At 41.2% G+C, this 21,837-nt stretch overlaps 1 protein-coding gene across 10 annotated transcripts in view; it reads right to left on the bottom strand.

Moving 5' to 3' along the window:
* The window catches only part of L3MBTL3 (L3MBTL histone methyl-lysine binding protein 3), a 145,056-nt gene that overhangs the window by 73,775 nt on the left and 49,444 nt on the right, over positions 1-21,837 (bottom strand). For all 10 annotated transcript variants that reach the window (XM_061623832.1, XM_061623833.1, XM_061623830.1 and 7 more), the window contains 5 exons: positions 20,543-20,634; positions 16,836-16,940; positions 15,994-16,129; positions 13,587-13,678; positions 5,816-5,967 (listed from right to left, as the gene is read on the bottom strand). In XM_061623832.1, coding sequence (XP_061479816.1) covers positions 5,816-5,967; positions 13,587-13,678; positions 15,994-16,129; positions 16,836-16,940; positions 20,543-20,634 — 577 coding nt within the window. The remainder of the gene's footprint in view (positions 1-5,815; positions 5,968-13,586; positions 13,679-15,993; positions 16,130-16,835; positions 16,941-20,542; positions 20,635-21,837) is intronic.

Here is a 21,837-nt window from a genome sequence, read left to right as displayed (position 1 = left end):
TATCACCAACATGTCATCCTGCTGCTGAAAGAATTGCACTGGCTGCCCATTACTTACTGGGCCAAATTCAAGGTTCTGGTTTTGATGTACAAAGCCCTACACAGCTTGGGACCAGGATACCTGAAAGATCGTCTTACCCTCATATACCCAGTCGATTATTGCCTTTCACAGGTGACGGCCTCCTGCATATCTTTTCAGGAGGCCTGTCTGCACAACATAAGAAGCAGACCTTTAGTGTAGTGGCACCTACCCTTTGGAATTCCCTCCCCTTAAAAATAGAGAGGCACAATCTCTGTTGTCTATTCGGCACCTACTGAAGATCTTCCACTTTCAAAACGTCTTTTAAGTAAAGACCTTATCCCAGTCTGTGTCTGTGTTGGAATTACTTTTTTAGATGTTCTAAAAGCTTTTTAAAAAAAGATGTTTTTAAAGATGCTTTGTTTTAATGTCTTTTATTTTTAAGATGTGTTGGAATGATTTTAATGTGTTCATTTGCCACCGTGGGCTCCTTCTAGAAGGGTGGGATATAAATTTAATAAATAAATAAGTAAATATTCCAGTAAGGTTAATAGGACAACTCTACAGAATGTATTTTTAAGACTGCAGCATAATGTATATATATACTTTTGAACTTCTGAAAAAGAGCTGAGTCATTGGTGAAACACATGTATGACCAAGAAACCCTGTTAAACGTGTCCACAAATTATAAGTAGTTAAGGTAACAGTATTTCAACGTCTTATTTTTAATATTATTAAAATAATATTAAAATATTGAAATAATTCATAACTGTGCATTAACTAGCAAACTTAACTTAATGGGAAAGGGTATGGAGACATTAATTCCTTTATAATATTCTGATTACTGCCTGGTTTCACTAAAGAGGAATATATCCAAAAATAGCCAAGTCATCTTATTGCACCATCTAGTGCTAAGACGTGAAACTTACAATGAACATGTGTTGCATTAAGTAAAAACTGAAATGTTCCTGGAACAGGGCAACACCTTTCTCACAAACCCAGCCAAGCATTTCTGTGTAGCCTGAAGACTCTTGAAAGTAACAACTTTATTTATTCTTTAATCTATAGTAAACTTCTAGCCTTCACGAACTGAAAACAAAAAAAATCAACGCAAGCTCATCCTGTTTTTCATCTCTCACATTTACAAAGGTAGGGCACAACTGGGCAAAAGTTAAAGCCAAGGGAAGAGCTACACATTACAAACCTGCAATTCTTTTCTCCACAGGCTATTTGCTCATTCAGTAGCCAAGGTATTTTTCTCCCCAAGAAGGAAAAGATAATTCATATCCTTTATTTTTCAGGAAGAAAAAAGCATTGCTGCAAAAAATGTTGAATGGACAAATGGCTGAGGGGGGAAGTCCCCAGTACTTGCAGCTGCTTTTCCAGAAAGAGAAAGCTCCAGTGCATATATATGGTGATGGGGGAAGGGGGGAGGATATCACACTTTGAAACACATTCTGCTCTCAGATCCCCTTTAAATGTGAATTGCATTGTTTGGGAGCCATTTTCCTGTGGGTTTATACTATAGGGTAGCTGTACCTTTTTAAAAGACATGGTTATTTGAACCTGCCCAGCCCAATGAGGAGTTTCTGAGGCCCTGCACAGTGACCTATCAATCAGACTCACAGACACTACCTACCTTTAGAGCTCTCTGTGTAAAGATGTCAGGCCCTATATTTGTTAGTTTTTAAACAGACCTTAAAATCATTTCTGTTTCAGTCAGCATTTTAGTAAATCTGCTGTGAGCTTGGCTCTAAATTCTGTTAAACTGCTACTATTTTAATTTTGGAATCAAGTTACTTTCTTTTGTATTCTTAAAGTTATATTATGGTTTTTCAATTATGTTTTGCAAGTTGTTTCGAGAAAGCTCTGTTTTGAAAGTTTGTATTTAAATACTTTAAATAAAAATGAACACATGGATTAGGTCAATTTCATGTTAAGGACCTGTGCCGCTGGGCCCAAACACATGGTTCCAAGCCTTTTTAAATCTGTCCCTTCTTGTTCTGGGATTGTGGGACAGACGGCGGCCGGGAACTGACTGCAGCAGGAGCTGAGTGCTGCCCTGACCCCTTATGGCCTTGCAGGGATCCGACCACAGTAGCCACTGTGTGCTGCCCTGTTCCTCTAAGGGTTTTTGTCCTGGCGGTCTGAGAAGACGGCAGTGCTTCCATATCTCAGCCAGGAGAGAAAGAATAGGTACGAAAAGAGGAAGAGAAAGATAATAAGAAGTATAGAAAAGAACGAAGGAAAATAGAGGAGCCGTAGGCTGATAGTCTACAGAAGTGAGAGAAAAACAGCCAAAGGTTGTTGCCCGAGCTGAGACAGGAACAGAACTGGCATCACCTCAGTAAGAAGGGGAGGAGCCAAGAAAAAATTATGACAGGTTCCTGTCTCGAGCTGATTGGGGACTATAACCCACGTGGAGACCTCACTGGCATCCATGAAAGAACCTTAATGTAGTGTGTCCACACCTTTTAATGCTGAGGGGTCAAAGCAGCAATTTTAAGCAACCTTCCTGAGTTTTCAAGAAAACATTCTTTCCCCTGTGTTCTAGCTTATATTTTCTCTTTTCTGCACTCCCTTCAGTTTCTTTTCCTTTTGACCTTTGGCAGTTTTATTCTGCCTTTGCTCTCAGCTCTCCTAGCAACCAACCCCACCTCCTTAAGGAAGTCTGCCTCACACTTAAACATGAATGTCTAGCTCAAGAGTAGCCAAACAAAATGTTAAAGCAAAGCAACGGCTGCCTATTTCTGCTGCCAGACTCTGGGACAGCATGCATTCACACTAGAAAAAAAGAACTTCATGGCCTGCCCTGCACCATGAACGATCATCACACTACTGAGTGTCTGCAATTATTCTTCCATTTCAAAAGAATGGCAATTTGTTTATGCAGTTTAAATATCAAAATGTTCGTATGTGTCCTTTCTGCAGCAGAAGAAATACAAACTATGGCCTGCTTCACACGACAGGGTCAAACGATGGCTTACTGGGACTATGCAAATGCCCTGGCTCCTGAGAGGAGATTTCAGCTGCTTTGCTCCTCCCCGGGCTTTTTAACTCAGTGTGTCATGGCAGCTAAGCCACGTTTGGGCTTAGTGTGTCACTGGAACCTAGGCTTGTGGTTAAGCCTCATCCTCCTTAACCGTGACCTGTAGCCAAGAACAAACCTTGGCTATAGCTCATGGTTAAGAAGGAGAGAGCGTAACCATGAACCCAAGTTTGGAGGACAGGCAGCTAAGTCAAACCTTAGCTTAGCTGCCCGCTGTGCTACAATAATAAATAATAATAATAAATTTTATTTTTCAGTCGCCTATCTGTCCGGGTTAGGGACACTCTAGGCGACGAACAACAAGAATAAAACAATACATATATATATAATAACATCATCAAATTTTAAAATTAAAAAACCATCCTTTAATTCATAAATTACTCTGTCTCAATCTTGTAGGCCTGCCTGAACAGCCAGGTCTTCAAGGCTCGGCGATAGCTGGACAAGGAGGGAGCATGTCTGAGATCAAAAGGGAGGGAGTTCCAGAGGGTGGGGGCCACAAAAGAAAATGCCCTCTCTCTGGTCTGCACCAGCCTCGCTGTTCTCACAGGTGGGACCGAGAGAAGGTCTTGCGAGGCTGATCTTGTCAGGCGGCATAATCGGTGATTCTGGAGGCGTTCCTTCAGATATACTGGGCCGAAACCGTATAGGGTTTTAAAGGTCAGCACCAACACCTTGAATTGGGCCCGGTAGACAACTGGTAGCCAGTGAAGATCTAATAACACTGGGGTGATATGCTCCCAGCGACGGCTATGCGTAATCAAGCGTGCCGCCGCATTCTGTACCAGCTGTAATTTCTGGACCGTTTTCAAGGGTAACCCCACATAGAGCGCATTGCAGTAGTCTAAGCGAGAGGAGACCAGGGCATGTATCACTTGGGGGAGCAGATGACCAGGAAGATAGGGTCGCAGTCTCCGTATCAGATGTAATTGATACCAAGCTGCCCGGCTCACTGCTGTAATCTGAGCCTCCATGGACAGCTGGGAGTCAAGAATGACCCCAAGACTGCGGACCTGGTCCTTCAGGGGCAAATTTACCCCATTAAGCATCAGGTCAGTAATTCCTAATTTCCTTTTATCTCCCACAAGTAATACCTCAGACTTGTCGGGGTTCAGCTTCAGCCTATTCTCTCCCATCCATCCACTTATGGATTCCAGGCACTTGGACATGGTGTTCACAGCCAACTCCGGTGAGGATTTAAATGAGAAATAGAGCTGAGTGTCATCTGCATACTGATGACACTGCAACCCAAAACTCCTGATGATTGCTCCCAGCGGTTTCATATAGATGTTAAATAGCATGGGAGAGAGGATAGAGCCCTGTGGCACTCCACAATGAAGAGGCCAAGGGTCTGAAACCTCATCTCCCAATGCCACCCGTTGCTGCCTATCCGAGAGATAGGAACGGAACCACTGCAAAACAGTGCCTCCTATTCCTAATCCCTCTAGGCGATTTAAGAGGATACTGTGGTCAACGGTATCGAAAGCCGCTGAAAGGTCCAGGAGGACAAGGAAGGTGTATTCACCCCTATCCAATGCCCTCCTCATATCATCCACCAGAGCGACCAAGGCTGTTTCCGTTCCATGACCAGTCCTGAAACCCGATTGACCCAAGGACTGGAGAGGAGCAAAGCAGCTGCAATCTCGTCCGTGGGAGCCTACATATTTGCACTAAGCCATGGTTTGGCATTGTGCTATGTGCAAATGCAGCCCATAAGGAAACAGATATTGCCTGATCAAGTCTGATGACGAATTCTGGAAAACTCAAAAGCATATTGTTATTTTGTGACATTTTGGTTGGCTCTAATAAATTTATTACTAGAGTGTTAATTTTGAAATTTTTCTAATGGACCAACATGCTTTATTATGCTTTTTATGCTATAATAATGTATCCTTTAATTGCATTTATGAAACATAATGAAGTTCCTGTTGTCAGGAAAATGGAACTACCATTGACTTGCTTATTGAACTGCAGATCCAGTACCTTTTGATGATCATATGATAACAGTGAGGAATTCTTAATTTATAAGAATATTTACAAACTGCCAGGTCATAAAAAATATAATGACAGTGTAAAATAACATCATTGTAACATCATAAAATTATAACATCATAAAATATAAGAACAAATAGCCAACACTGAATTAAAATTCTTTAAAACTCCTTGGTGAAACAGAAATATTTTCAGCAATGAAGTGCCAAAATTGTAGGTGCCTCTGTGATTTCAATAGGTAAGTACTGGTGATGCTATGTAAAAAGCCTTAGTTCCTGAAATGATGCTTTTCCTCAGATTTTTTTTAAAAAGCTCAGTTAATTTCACTGATCATTGGTGTATGAGACAACAAGCCGGTCTTCTTGTATGCATTCTTTTGCCACTTAATGTGCAACAATCCACATTGTTGGTATTGTCACTATTCTAGAAGGAATGCTCCCTGTGTAATATTTCACAGTTGTTCCTGTCTGTGTTTGTATCTTTCCTTCTCCCACCCCTGGCATAGAACTAAGAAATTCAGAACATTAGCAACACTTGCAAAGTTCCATAGGAACATAAAAAATGCGTATATTGAGACCACAGAGTACTATTGCACATCTCTCATCTATTGTCAAAAATCTAAGAACATCCCAATGAAACACAGGTACTACAGTTTATAGCAACCGGGGGGGGGGGAGAGAGAAAAAAACAGGTATTTCCAAAATTCTATCTTAGGTTAATTATCATTCAGTTAAACAAACTCTTTAAAAATCATACCAATAGTCATAACTCTCATCCCAGTTGTCAAAATGAACCAGGAAACGACTGTCCACAATGTCAGTTACCGTAGCAACACATATGAATGTAGGGTTCTTTTTGTCTACTGCTTCAAGCTTCATTCCTACTCGAAATCCTGATGGAATCACCGTCTAATCAAATGCAAGTTTTTAAAAAAACAATGAGTAGGGAACTGGTCTATTTAAGTACATAAAGCACTACCAGCAACACTATATAACACAGAAATAAAGACATGCAGATTAATAATAAACCATATATGCAAAAGCCTTTTGACTACCCAGAAACAATGTTCTCGCTACTAAAAAGAAAGAAAGGAGTTCCAAGCGTATGGACAAGCCAATTACTCACATCAAAGTGGCACAATAAAACAGATTTTCATCATCATGCTTTTTTAATGTTCTGAAAGTTAAAGTCTGGCTTTGATTACGCCCTATCGAATGCTAATCTTCAACAAATTTTGCAAAACATTATGCCCAGTCTATTTTAGTGTGATAAAAAAATATGAAATTGCTGGCTAACTATACTTTTGGGTTGCCTGGACAGGAGACAGATGCAAGCCACCATTTTACAACACAGATGCTCCTGATATGGGACAAAGATCTTTGAACACCTATTGGTGGAACAACACAAAGGGTCAGTCTAATGATATGCCACTGTGTGTATGTGACCACTTTGTAAACCAGTTGTCTATATCACCTTGCCAAGTAGGAAGTCAAACTGTACTATGAGCACATCATATACGAATGTGTGATAAAACAGTCATCTGTATCCACCAGGATTTATCAAACTTTTCTGAATGTCATCTGAGGAGTGTGCTACTGAGGGTCACAAGGTGTGAGCCCCCCTCCAACATAAGATTAACTTGGAAATAAGACGAGCTATCTCCCTCAAAATAAGGAAATAGTTTAGTTTGTTTCCAAGCTGATCTATATTCAGGCTACAGCCCTTCCATTCCACCCACTCCCAAACCTCCCTTCCCTAAAACTACACTCACTGGGCTGCTGGCATGGCAGTCCAATGTCAGCCACTGGGAGAGAGGCCAGGCCACAATGCTCCAGTACTTCCTGGAAACTGTAGTTCCCCCAATGTCAACTAACATTATAGCAGGCCTTGGGTAAATTGCATTTCCCAGGGGCTACTAAGTAGGGGGAAATGGACTGTTGGTTTCACCTGAAAGGTGGTTTTCCCAGGTATCATGCCATCAGATGGGTTGTAGCACCACCTAGTGTCTGAAGACAGGAATGCACAGGAGTCAAGACTTGAGCTGCTCCTTTCAATCCTCACCCCAGTCTTTTCCAGATGAAGCAAAGGAGGATATCTTGACAGCAGTCGCATGGCGCACACACAGCATAAAAAAAATACACAGAAAAAACAACTGCACATCCAACAGGAGCAGCAAATATCGATACCACATGCAACAAAATCTTGACCATTTTACAACATAATAAATTAAACAAAGTAGAAAGCAGCCTTAGCAATACGTGTATGGATAGTAATACTTGTACAGATAAAACCTAACCAGAGAAATGAACATATAGGCAGTCCCCAGCCCCCAGCAGGGAGGGCCCTGATGGCACGATACCTGGGAAAACCACCTTTCAGGTGATACCAATCTCAATTTTTCCCAGGTAGCATGCCATCAGATGGAATGTACCAAAGCAGCCCCAGTAGGGTGGATCCACTCAAGCTGCCTAAATATGAAATACCACTTGTTGTAAAACACACTTCCCAAAATAGGTGTCTGCAGAAGCATAGCAATCCATCTTGTAGTGCCAAATAAACAAGTTAAGGATACCCCAAACAGCTGCCATGTCCACAAGAAGTTGTACATGTCCACAAGTGGAGTGTCAGTGGCCAGGGCAGCCATGGTGATCACTGACCTTGTAGAGCAATCCGTGGTGTTATAAGGCCCTGGAAACTTCAGAGATTTACCAGAGAAATGCAAGCTCGCAGCCAGCAGGACAAAATTGAATTTGAAATCTTTTCCTCCAAAGTTCTTGGACAAGGGAAACAAATAGAGACTCAGTCCAGCAAATAACCTGGGTACAAGAGGGGTAAACCTTGAGCGCCCTGTGTACATCTAATGAATGCCAAACCTTCTCCAGAGGATGAACTGGATTATAATGAATGATGAACCAGAATGCAGCAAAACAATGGAAGAACCAAAGGATGCCTGCCCAGTCAATGTTGTCCTGGCATACAAAATGGAAGAGATGGCTGAAACCTGCTGACGTAGAGTGATAGGCTTCAGTCCCCTCCTCAAGCCTGTATAGAGAAAGTCAAGGACCTGTTGCACAGAATGACACCATTTGGAAAAGGTCAAGCATGAACCTTGGTTGATCCACATCATGGTAGGCTTTCAGGAGGACAGGATAGTATCAATGGCCACTCTGGAAAAAACCTAATGACTTAACTGTCGCTGCTCAAACACAAGGCTGTCAGGCTCAAAGCACTTGGGATATAGAAGCCAGAAGGGTCCCTGGGAAGAAGATCTGGCCTTGTTGGCAACTTTCCTGGATCAATGATTGACAAGGTCAGGTAATCCAAAAACCATGGCCGGTGTGGCCAGTATGGGATGAGAAGAATCAGTTGAGCACATATCTGGAGTAGTTTCCACATAATCTGTCCCACCAGGAGAAAAGGAGGCAAGAGTAGAGCAGAGCACTTGGCCAAGAAGCCAGAAGAGCGTTAACTACTTTGGCTTTCATCTTGTGATTACTCATGAAGGAGTGAGAAAGCTGAGCGTTCTGACTCGAGGCAAACAGATCCGCAGACTGAACCTAAGTTGCGACTGGTGGAAGACCTTGGAATGAAGTCTCCACTGCCCTGGTATCACTTGTTGCCTGCTGAGCCAAACCACTTCGAAGTTCATCTTGCTGCTGAAGTGCTCGGCCATGAAGGAACATAGGTGACACTCAGCCTGGGTGAAGGGAAGAGTCATCCCTTCTTGAAGACTTGTTGACTGAGTAACCCTCGATGAAAGAGAACCAATAAGAGAGCAGACAATTGTCTGTGCCATGTATTAAGCTAGAGGCCCAACCGAAGCTCATCCTGTAGAAAACCATGGGTGCTCTGAGCAGCTTAATTTTCTTTCAAGAATGCCATGTGACAAAACTGCGACAAGAAGACTTGTAGAAGCATTTTGTGGAAGGCCAATAGGATACTGAGTGTTCCGCAAGAGACCAGCCTTCTTCAGAAAGCACCACTCAAACACCAGAATTTCATCCCTGATAGTTCACAGGCGCCTGGAATGTTCAGCCAAGCCAGACTAGGATGCAGAAGAGGAACTTGAGGCAGCACTGTTAGATGCTCTGCAAGTTGCCATGGTGGAGAAATCTCCAACTTACTCATTTCCAGCAAACATGGCCAACTTGACCAGAATGGTCTGATAATACCGCTATTGTGTGCGTACATTATATTTTCCACCACCCGTGACTGTAGAGGCATTGGTAGAAAAGTGACCTGAAAGCCTGGTTGAGTGCTGAGCCAAGGTCCATAATGGTTCCAGCCTCGAGAATATCAGGCTGCGTAACTGTATAAGATCCAACCCTTGCAACGAACAATTAGGACCTCATGTCCCTAACAAGGGAAATGGAGCCTGACAGTACTAGACAACTTGCTAAGAACCCACTAGCACTTCAATATATAATCACCTGAAAACATTCAAATTCCTATTTAAGGAATAAACGAGTAGGATGATTAGGCAGCTAGAGGCCTGCCTAAGAAGGTTTTAATTTAAAATAAGAGAGTTTGCAGATAACTCTGGAAGTTGAACTTGATGAATCCTTGAATAAAGGGAACATCTCAGTGGCAATTGCCTTCAGAAGCCAACCAAAATTCTGTGTGGAGCTTCTGGCAGAAGGAGAAAGACAATACACTTCCATGAAATCCACATAGCTAGGCAGTTCCCTTGCTTCATAGCCCTTACTATTGTCTTAAGGCTACCATGCTGTTACACAGTAGTGATAGCCACCAAATTGGAAGTGCTTAAGGAGGATTAGACAAATTCATGGGAGGATAAGGCCACCAGCAACCAACAGCCATGATGATCACATTCTGACTCCACAGATGGAGGCGATGCACCTCCAAACACCAGCCACTGGGAACCACAGGAGATGAGCATGCTGTTGCACTCAAGGCCTGTTACGGGCTTCAGGGGATGCTATTGCACTCAGGTCCTGCTTGCGGCTTTCCATGGTCTTATGACTGGTCACTGTGAGAACAGGATGCTGGAAAAGAAAGAACAGGACACTGGAAAAGGTGGGCCACTAGCCTGATCCAGCAGGCTCTATTTATATCAATATATTCCGATGTACAGACTTAAACATTGAGGAAAAGGAAATAATACCCAGGAACATTTCATGGCTAAGTGCCTGCACAATAATCAGAATGCTGGGATAAAGATATCTGCTCAGCATCCCATGATCAGAGGAGAACATCACTAACGGACACCAGAGAAAGTAGGCAACCAAACCACCTGGATGCTTAGAAAGCAGCCAGAGAAGGCAACTGCTCCAGCTAGGAGTAACGTTGCAAATCTCCAGGCATCCCATAACATTGCCATGGAATGAGCACCTGCAGAGTGTCAGTCATCTTAACCTTAAACTGTTGTGTAAATGAACAGAAAGGAGTAACAGAAGGCCTGGAAGTCTTCCTATCACTTGATTAGGGAGTATAGAAAAAAGGAATCCACATGTCTTCCGATTTTATTGACAACATCCTCAAAACCATCCAGAAGGACTACTTGTCAAAGAAAGGAATAAAGTCAAATTAGCTTACATCTAAAGCTTTTCTTCTTTTCTCTCTCTCTCTCTAGTGAACTGCATATATGCAGGTAAAAAAGCAGAATATCATGTCAGGACACATCTACCAGTGTGTGTAAACTTTAGCCAAGTCATGTATTTTAATATGGAATTCTTAAAACTGTTGTAAGCCACCAAGGGAACTGCTGGTGAAGGTGGATATTAATTGAACATCAACCACCTTCCAGGAGTTCCTTTAGCTAATAAACTAAAAACGTGGTGAAAGGAACAGCCATTATGCCATTAAACAGGTAAGGCTGAAGCCTCACGAAACTTGAAAAGCCAAACTCAACTTAATTTTATGTTACCTTATTTATATATGTTCACCCAGCAGGATAACAGCAAGATCACCCTCTAGGGTATCCTTCAAACTTCACAAGAATTCATAAGGTAAATCCAAATATTCACTCTTTCAGTAATAAAGGACTGCGCTGTTCAGAGAAACAAACTGGAACTTTGTACCGATACTCTTGGAAATACTTCCAAATAAAAAAATGGCAGAACCATCACCTAGTACAACCCTTACATTCTCCTTACATTCTCATGAAGTTCATGAGGCAATTCATATGTCTTTATTACATTGTGGCCCTCTAGGGGAGCCATCATGTTCTTCTGCTGTGCCCATGGAAACAGGCTACTGGCTGTTCAGGCCTTTGGAGGAGAGAGAATTAGGTCTCTTGGAAGTATTGAACCTACTATACTAATGCCTTCTGTAAAACAAAAGGTGGGGAAAGCCCTCAGCTGAAGACTACACCATATTTCTGCCCAAGGGCGGATGTCTCTGTCTGTTCTGAGGGGAAAAGACTAAACCCTTTCCACAGATACTGGACTGACTAGGACTAACTACGGCTTGGGATGGGGATGGCCGAGTTGTAACAGAGGACAACCTGGGCTGTTTCGATAATGCAGGGAGCCGGACAAGAGCGCTGCCAGTTTCTCTTGACCACACCTTAGGGCTTGAAGTGACCAAAGACTGAGAAGAAGCAGTCAGTGCTACCTTGCAGGACTGTTCATGAAAGGTGAAAGTTGGAGCTGGGATAGTCATTGTGTACATGCACACTGTAGAGAGGTGCAGCACCCAGATATCACACACAGGAAAATATGTACACACAGTAGAGGGGTGCGATATCAAAAATTCAACATGTGCACAGGTAGCTGGGGTGTGGTGGAATAGAAGAGACTAGGGCACACGAACACGGTAGTGCGGTATTCAGATATCACACACACAGGAAGAGGGTGTGTGTGATGGATTCACAGAGGCCAAAGACACACACACACAGTAGAGGGGTGCAGTTGGGCCTCAATCAAGTAGAGTCAAGGGGAGGAAAGGAGAAAACCAATAGGTAAGTATAAAACAACAATAAGTAGGCAAAAATAGACTGGTTAAATGAAAAAGGAAAATAAAAAAGGTGAGGAAAAAGGAGCACTCAAATGGTGCATGGGAGGCAGAAGCAGAAAAAAGAGCAAAAACAAAATGGCAGCTGGAGCAAAAAAGGGCAGGTAACAAAAGAGTGTGTGTGTGGGGAAATGGAACAAGAAAAGCCTGAGAGCCTCGGGTGCCCTACGCAGCTGTGGAGATTGGGCAACCATTCACTACACACACCCCAGTGACATTGAGCCACAGAGCTGAGGTTGCAAGCTCTGATAGAATAGAAAAAGGGGGGCTCAGAGGCCATGCAGAGGCCAGCCGCTGAAAGAAGGCCCGCTGTGCCGTGCCAGCAAGCCACCAGCTACAAAAGAATGGAACCACAGATGCGAGCTCCCTAGGAAGGACTTGCTCTGCGCCCAGGGACAGTGGCCACCCAGAGCTGCAGATGTGAGATCTGGTGGGGAAAAAGCTTGGTCTGCCACCCCAGGAAACTACCCCTTTAAAACCGCTTACAAGAACCACCAGCACCCAGGATCGCCACCTGATTACTCAAATGGGCAGTCAAGGGAGAGGAAAAAAGAGGAGAGCCACAGGCTTCAGCCGCAAACCTCAGCAGGACAGGTGGCGAAAAGAAGAAAAACTGCAGGAGGCAAGCAGGGTAAAAAGCAGGAAGCCTCTGGCGACCTAGCTGGCCCTCAGGGACAGAGGGATAGGGCACACCACTGCAGGAGACAGTCCAGGAGGGGAACATGAAGTGATTTTTTTAATACAAAGACAATCATGAAGGAATAGAGGTAAAAAGGACAAGAAGAAACACACAAAGAACACACAAAATTAGGGAACTGAGATAAGGTTAAAGGGAGATGAGCCTTGGACGAAAGGCAGGAATGGACTGGGGTGAGGACTGGAAGGAGCAGCTCATCTTGGCTCATTTGCATTCCTGCTTTCAGATACTAGGCAACGCTATAATCCATCTGATGGTATGCTACCTGGGGAAAAGGGAGAGATCTGCCCTTTTTACTCTCCCAGAGTCTTTCTAGAGCACTACCAGTAGCTCTAACAGCAGCCTAGTAAGCGTGGCTTAAGGGAAGAGTGTTGGAAGGGAATTCTTCTCCAGCTTGGATTAAAATTGGAGCCAGCTGAGAATTTGGCAGTCCTCACTTCTTCTTTGCTCCTTTGGGTAATGTTCACATCTTCTTTGAGGTAGGTGGCACAAGGTCCCTTGAAACTCAGACTTTGATGATGCCATCTCTTTTGGGGTTCACTGTGATTTGTAGTGCTATTTTTCTGAGACTTGTCACAACTGATAGCAGTATACTAGATCTAACTAATCCAAAGCAAGACTTATTAGATAAGTCCTCTTGCCCAAAGGAGAAAAAGTTCTGATATTCCATGCAATATCATTTTACCACGGGAAAGCGACAAAGCAGCCAACTCTTTATTTAGGTGATTCTTTCCCTAGTTTTAGTTGAGAGCCATTATATAATACAAAACACTGTATATTCAAGAAGACCAAGGACATCGTCATATTATATAAAAGCTACTAGCAGAGAAACTGGCATAATCAGAGAAAACCTACTGTGTTTTGGTTTTCAAACAAGGATTTAGGAGCAGCTTGAGCCTTGCATTTCTTCAGATATGAAGGCCAATTAAATTCATCTTCTTTATATCCTAAAGAATCCAATGAAAAGGAGGAAGATAAAATACTCATTAAACTTGTGGTGCATTTATGTCAATTGCAATCACCACTGCTAATGTGACAGTTCTTTCTCTGCCAAATCATTAAATTCCAGAATTAACTGGGGGAGGGGGGGAAGTAACTTTTTTAAAAAACCTGTTTTGGATTATATTTGTAGGCTCCATGCTCGTGTTGAATGCAAATGTTTCTCTTGAAAGCACCACTGACACAGAGAAACTAAAACTAAACCATATGTTTGTCTTTAAGAGACATAGCTATCCATTTTCTAGTAGAGAGATGAAGCATATAGATACATATACCATGTATGGATAATGCATACTTATGAATTTGGCAGCGCTCTTGCAGTGAACAAGATACAAAGTCTAGGATTTATAATCTTTTTGAGCAAAAAGAAGTTGGATCCCTTTGTTAGGTTTGGTTTCCAGTCCTGGTCTACAGGGTTCATAAAGACTATTATTTTATAATTTCATTTCAACAGCATACTGTGGCTTTCATGAAAAGGCTGACAGATAAAATAGGGAATGCAGTGGGAGGGGCTGCACGAGTACAAGTTTCATTAATGTAACACCAAAGCATGGTTTGACATTATATGTGAACCAACCTACTGTGCCTAAGACTGCAATAACTGCATTACTGACTCACCTAGGAATAAACACATTGCATTCAATAGGACTTATTTCTGAGTAGACATGTATAGTCTTGCACTGTAAAGCAATTTTGTGAAGCCTATAATAAAATGCCAGAGTTGTATATGTGCATAACCGATTGCAGGATTGCATTCTTAAACAGGAAAACAACATCAGTGGGGCTTACTCCCAAGTAAGTACGTTTAGGATTGCAAACTGAATAGCACATTCATGCTACGTAAGTTCTATAACTTTACAAAATACAGCTTGTTACTACAAATAAGTTCTTGTGAATAGACAGTTATGAAGGAATCAACTGAAAGGCATCTGATATAAACGATAAATTTATACATGCCTGAACCAAGTAAACTTATTCAAACTTATGTCTATTTATAGAAACATTATTACTAGATTTCCAGGTCTTGACATATCCCTGAAAGAGTGCAATTGGGCAGTAGCTGTCGGCAGGGAAAAGCTGCACTTCTTTCCCAGCTTCCCAATGTTGTGGTTGCTCCTGGTTACCGAGAGGGGCAAAGCAGTGGGGTGATCAGCATGGGTGGAGCCAGTCTGACACTCCCGATGCTGCACTTGCACTACATCCACATCCCCACCGCCTCCCCCTCTTGGTAACTTGCAGCGACACTGGCGTTGGGAAGTCAGGTAACAGCGCAGCTCCACTCTGCCCTGCTGATCACTACTGCAGTTGGAGAATGTTAATTCAAATGTTAGACATATTTATGTAAAGTGAATCAGCTAACACAGATTAAAGCTGTCAACTCAGACAATACTTTTAAATGTATTACACTGAGCTACTATGCACAAGCATTATTGTACCTGCATGAGAGGCACATCTCAAGATCGTCAGCACCTTACTGATTTGTGCCTCTTCAAAAATGTACTAGTAGCATATTTTTTGAATGTTTAAAATCCTCCATAATCATGAGGCCTGCATACTTACTTTCCTCAAAATAAAAGACATTCTTCAGTAAGCCAAATGCTGCACCGGCTCCAAAGTTCTGTGTTGCAGAACCATGGCTGAGACCACGGTTTACAGCTATGAGAATGAGCTTTAATGAGCTTCATGCTTGTGTGCCTTCCTCCAGGGATTTGATGACAGAGGAAGATGGGGAGATGGGAATGTGAAATCCCAATGTCCACCATGGCTCATTCATGTAGAAGGAAAACATGGTTCCCCATTATTATTGAACCAATTCATTGTGGAAAGATGTCATGAGAATAGAAGTGTAGTAAGTGTGAAAAGAAGCAAATTGTAATAGGAAAACTATCTTGTGGTGGACTTGACATGCATACAAAAACTTATGGACTTGGGACCCCCCCCCCCCGGTGACTGTGTGGATTGTTTTCTGCACTGTTCATTTGCAACAGGTCAAAACAAAATGCTCATAAAAAGAATATAGCTTCAGTATTAAAAAGTATACAGCTGGAGTTTCAAATGTTTCAGAATTCAGTCATTTTCTATAATATAATAACGCATGAATAGAAAATAAATATTTTCTCTTCCACAACTAAGCTAGTATCCTAATTCTATTTGTGGGCTCCAAACCCCCTCAGTATAAGACCACCCCTTGGCTGATTTTACAAAATTCAAATAAAAAGTAACTGTCTAATACTACCTAAATCTTTTCTACGTAACATAATACCTTTTGGTGAATGAAGCTTGTGTCCTGTTTTTTCACACCAGCCAACTGGGTGAATATCAGAAGAATCAGCATTCCGCCAAAAATCATAACAATCTGGGTACTCATCGAAGTGAAGTCTTATTCTGTAGCCACAAATCTAAATCCATAATAGACGAAAAGGTACAACTAAGCAAAAATGTATTTGCATCTAAACCAAAAAGTCACTCTTTGAAAATCAACACAGATGCAATCAAAATCAAGAGTTGTCAAATAAAATGCTATTTTTTTTTTTACTGGGATAACATTACTTATTATCCAGAAAAGGGAAGGAATCTTAGTCTAAAGAGAAATGTCAGACAAGAGAGAGAGAAAGAAGTATCAGTCAGCAAGATAATGACAGTAGCATACATAACACATACACATCAGGGTTTCCTGGGTGTATACACAGTTTATCAATAAGAAGACTGATATTTTTAAACAAAACATGATTTATACATAGGAAGGTTGATTTTGTTTCAAACACAATCATCTAGAGAGAAGTTTTTTGCCTCTCTTATAATACTAGAACCCAATGAAGCTGAATGATGGGAAATTCAGAACAGGCAAAAGGAATTGCTTCTTCACATAGCATGTAGTTTTGATGGCCATCAACTGCCAGTCGCTGTCTCTTAGCCTAACCTACCTCACAGGGTTGTGAGGATAAAAAGGAGGAGAGAAACACGTACACCAACTTCCTTGGAGGAAAAGTGGGATATAAATGTAATAAATAAATAAAATAGGAGGGAGTTAGAAAAATTCATGGAGAATAAAGCTAGCAATGGTTCCAAGTGATGATGGCTATATGCTACACTTCTGGCACTCACCTCAGCTACTGTAAGCACACAATACATTGACTGGTGCTCGGGGTCCACTCCTTCCAGTTTCATTCCAACTTTGAATCCATTTTTGTTGTATGGGAAGGACTGGTACTAGAAGAAAAATGCCACATTTTGTTAGTTGAGTATAAACACTTCTAAAAGATGGGTAACTATTCCAAGGGGATATGGATCTCTGTCCTTCCACTGAGCAGACTCAACTTTTATTTGTTTAAAGCAAACCTATGTGGAAGTCAAAAACATATAAAAATTGCTTTACAACTTTGATGAATGAGAATATCAAAATCTGCATTAAAAATAAGAGCCTCAGTTCTCTATGGATGTTCCTTGTGCTTAATAGTCTTCCTAAGAGCAGCTATTCTGTGTAGCTTCTCTCTCTTCTCATCTTCCAAATCCATATCCAAAACTGCGATATGTATTGCTAATAGGAATCTTTTTTCCTTCGCCTGGGTTCAGACATTAGTGGAAAATGAAATCCACAAAAGCCACTCACTCTTGTACTTATCCTGCACTGTTTCCCTTCTCATCTGTACAACTGAAATTGAGAATTCTGGATCAGACAGAGGTGCTGTAATCGACTACATATGGATAAAGTCTGGTGGAAGTGTAAGAATCTTGCACCATAATTGCTCCAACCTTCTACCTTTGGACTCCTTAAACTTCCAAACCGCTAGCTAAAGTACAAAGTAGTGACAATATTTCAATGCAAAACAAAGTAAATTGAAGCGGAATGAAGGATCTATGTAATTTTTCCAGGGATAATCTCATAAAAGAGAGCCAGTGTGGTGTAGTGGTTAAGGTGTTGGACTACGACCTGGGAGACCAGGGTTCGAATCCCCACACAGCCATGAAGCGCACTGGGTGACCTTGGGCCAGTCACTGCCTCTCAGCCTCATGAAAACTCTATTCACAGGGTCGCCATAAGTCGGAATCGACTTGAAGGCAGAGCGCGCGCGCGCACGCGCGCACGCACGCACGCACGCACGCACGCACACAGGATTATAGTTTTCCACAGGTTCCTGCTTATCCCTGGAAAAGTTATAAGAATCAATGACTCCTGACTTAACTTCTCCATCTCCATCCTCTCTCATTCTTCTTTACTGCAATAAAAATTAAGCTGAAATGATGCAAAACCTTTGGGTTGATGCAGAGATACTCTTAATCTCAATAAAGAAGTTGTGAGTAGGCCAGTGAATTATGCACTGCTTTCCCACAGTCCCCTTTCCCCTGCTAGATTCCAGAATGCCTCCACCTTTCCTCTTTCAGTTTTAACTGTTGGTAATTGGTATCTCAGCTTCAGCATTAACTGTGGTTAAAGCTAATCAATTAACCAGAACTTGAAACTACTGCAATAATAAAAATGTAAGTGCAGTTAAAGCTACCCTACAGATATTGTATGTAACCAAGGCTACAATAACTGATTCTATCAAAATACGTGGGATCTGCGCGCACTAGATAAATTTTACATTGCTCATTTGTTACCCAAATTCTTTATTAAATGTCAGTAGATCTGCTGCGTGTAAATCAACTATATCCATAGCATCTTAATTACTCTGTGTGACATTTCAAGCTACATCAACTGTATGCATATTAAAATAGCAACTTTATTAATTAATTAATTAAAGTATTTATAGGCCACACTTTTCACAGAGTACATCAAGGCCTGCAACATACAATGGCATAAAAATGTAAAAACAATAATAAAAGCATCAATAATACAGTATTGGCAGGGTGGGAATCATGTTAAAAGGCCTGTCTGAAAAGCTGTTTTTAAAAGATGCCTCAAAGAAAGAAGGAGTGGTTCCTGCTGAACGTCTACTGGTAGGGAATTCCACAGGTCAGGACCTGTCCCTGGTGGAGGCCAGCTGACCCTCAGGGGTGTGGGGAACCACCAAAAGTGCCCCTTCAGAAGATCTCAGTGATCGAGCTGGAGCATAAACAGTCCTTAAGGTACTTCGGGTACAAGTTGTTTAAGGCTTTGTGAATTAACACAAGTACCTTGAACATGGCCCACTAATAAGCAATAAGAATGGGCGTGTAAAAAGGAGGCAAATAATGGTTGTGCATACAGAATATCTTTTAAAACTAAATTGTGTACAGAAATTCCTATAAATATGTTGCACAGCAAATGTAGACCCCTTGAATTTCTTGCAAATTATATAACTATGCTCGCCAATTATAAAATATATGGGCAGTATTCTGCTAACACATCCTATCAGCACAAGGATTTCCACTTGCACAACAGGACTTTTCCATCCTCTCGAACCCCTGCACATACCCCACTACCTTCCCAAATCCAATCTAAGGGTTGGGGGAACCTCTAGAACAGATTAAAGAGCTGCACAAGGGGAGAAGAGGGAAAGATTGTTTCATCACACCAGGATTAATCCTTGCTGTGATGGAACCTTAGCCTTAGTGCTAGGCTGAATACAACCCACTCTGCTACATAAGTAATTTTAAAAGCATCCAAGAGAAAAATTTAAACTATTATCATAAAACTACTATAGCGGCAACCTACCCAGGAAGTAAAAGGCTTCCATTTTTGTTCAGAGCTGTTCCAACAGCTTGTTTTATCTCCTTTAGCTGTTTCTGTGCAAACAGTGTTGGGCAGCTGTTTTACATGTTAAGGGATTGGGTGGCACACCATGGATGTTCATGGTATAACTTATGCAGCAGATACATGTGTGTATTTCATCACATGGGTACCATATGTGTACATCATGGGTAAGTTACATATGCTATCAATGTAGGAGCAATTTGTGCATGCCAGCTGAACAATCATATAACACACAGAATTAAGCACAGAAGACATATACAAGTCACTTTCAAATTTGTTTCTTCCAGAGTACCTGTTGCAATAGTAGTAGTAGTAGTAGTAGTAGTAGTAGTAGTAGTAGTAGTAGTAGTAGTAGTAGGAATAATAATAATATATCCCACTTTTCTGTAATCACACACACCCAAAGTGGCACTCAAAAACATAAATACATAACCGGAATAATAATATACAACAATTTACATTTAAAGCAACAATCCAATAGAGTAAGACAGCTTAAAAATTAAAGCAGCAACATAAGCAGTCAACCAACCATAAAAGGCTTACTGAAATGAAACAGATTTTTTTTCAAATTTATCTATCTAAATGACGTTAGTGAGGGGGTCAAACACAACTCAGTTGGAAGGGTATCCCAGAGTTGCAGTATAGCCACTGAAAAAGCTTTTAGTCATCATCTATGAGAAGAAAACTTTGATAAGGCCTAAGTTGAACTAGTTACAAGTTCAATGCACGTTAATCCAATGAACAATTCAACATTTACTGTATAAAATATCATACTACATGTAACGCATCTTCAGGGTTCATAATCAAGCAAGCAGGCAGGCAAACCAAAATGATCACTTTTTAAAATTATTATTGTTTTATTTATTACATTTATATCCCACCTTTCTTTCATTATATAACCCAAGGCACCATACATACCAGGTGGTCTCCCATCCAGGCACTGACCAGACCCCAGACCTGCTGAACTTCAGCAAGGTGGTGGCCTCATGTGCCCTCAGATCATAGCCTGGGACCATGGATCATATCAGCCATGTCAAATTTCTTCAGTATTTGTACATGACACTTATGTACACAAAGGACAGATTCCTGACTACCTCCTCAAAGAAGCAGTCTTTTAGAATTTCAGAAGGCACCATACCTCTTTAAAAATCTTAGGAGGTGCTGCTATAGCCTTTTCTTCTTCCAAATATGAAGACCAACTCCATATTTTCTTTCCCTTTGACATCAAAGCTGGAATTAGAAATTAAAAGCTTAACATAAGCATACAGTCACAACTTTGCAACAAACAACCTGAATAAGCAACTGTATTTTACTACTATTATGGTATAGCTGTATAAACTAGAGTCTTTTTACAGTATAATCCTATGTGCTTCGCTTTCATGTTACTGCATTAAGGAGAACAGCAAAGCTACATTTTGCTCACTGTTGAGTAATAGCTAGCAGAGATGGATAGTTATTGCTAAAGCAAAAAATACAGATCTCTATGCAGAAAGCTTTGGTGTTAACCAATATTTCCTAACTCTGTTGTTTTTCTCAAATAAATGAATCCACTTTATTAACAACCTGATTCTATGGCGATTGATTTATACCACTTTAGACATCTCCTAGAATTTATTTATTACTGGTTTCTAGAAATCTTTCTTAACTTTCAGCATATGGTTTAGATACGAAATTATTCCCAAGGGACACCAAGCGAGGCCTCACTTCTGCTTTTAAAATGCATGTTCTAAAAAACTATTTGAACAATCTCACATATGTGAGGTACAGAAACCCTTGCCAGTATTCAAGCAATTCAATTATCTTAATTTCATTTATACTTCTACTTTAAACTCCCCCTGTGGAACAAAGCTAGAGCAGAAAGGAAGTTATTCAGCCAAGTAATAAAATGGAAGTACTTGGAGGATGGTACTCTTCAGTTTTGTACTTTACAAAATACACAATATTTGCTGTTTACAACATAACAAATGGATTAAGATTTAGACTGGTGACTGGAAATGAGGCAACACAACTCTATACTAGAGAGCCTCGAAATACAGTGAGAATGATCACCTCACGGTACAGTGAGGTGGTACCGTACATAAGAGCATAAGAAGAGCCTGCTGGATCAGGCCAGTGGCCCATGTAGTCCAGCATCCTGTTCTCACAGTGGTCAATCAGTTGCCCATGGGTATTCATTTATTATTCATTTATTTTATTTATTGCATTTGTATACCGCCCAGCCAAAGCTCTCTGGGAGGTTTACAACAATTAAAAACATTAAAAACAAATATACAAATTTAAAAACACATTTTTAAAAAGCAATTTAAAAACACATACTAAAATGCCTGGGAGAAGAGGAAAGTCTTGACCAGGCGCCGAAAAGATAACAGTGTTAGTGCCAGGTACACCTCGTCAGGGAGATCATTCCATAATTTGGGGGCCACTACTGAGAAG

Source organism: Rhineura floridana, chromosome 4 (assembly GCF_030035675.1).
Source record: "Rhineura floridana isolate rRhiFlo1 chromosome 4, rRhiFlo1.hap2, whole genome shotgun sequence".
Taxonomy (NCBI): domain Eukaryota; kingdom Metazoa; phylum Chordata; class Lepidosauria; order Squamata; family Rhineuridae; genus Rhineura; species Rhineura floridana.
The sequence above is the reverse complement of the archived record's forward strand: the minus strand, read 5'-3'. Positions and strand labels throughout refer to the sequence as shown.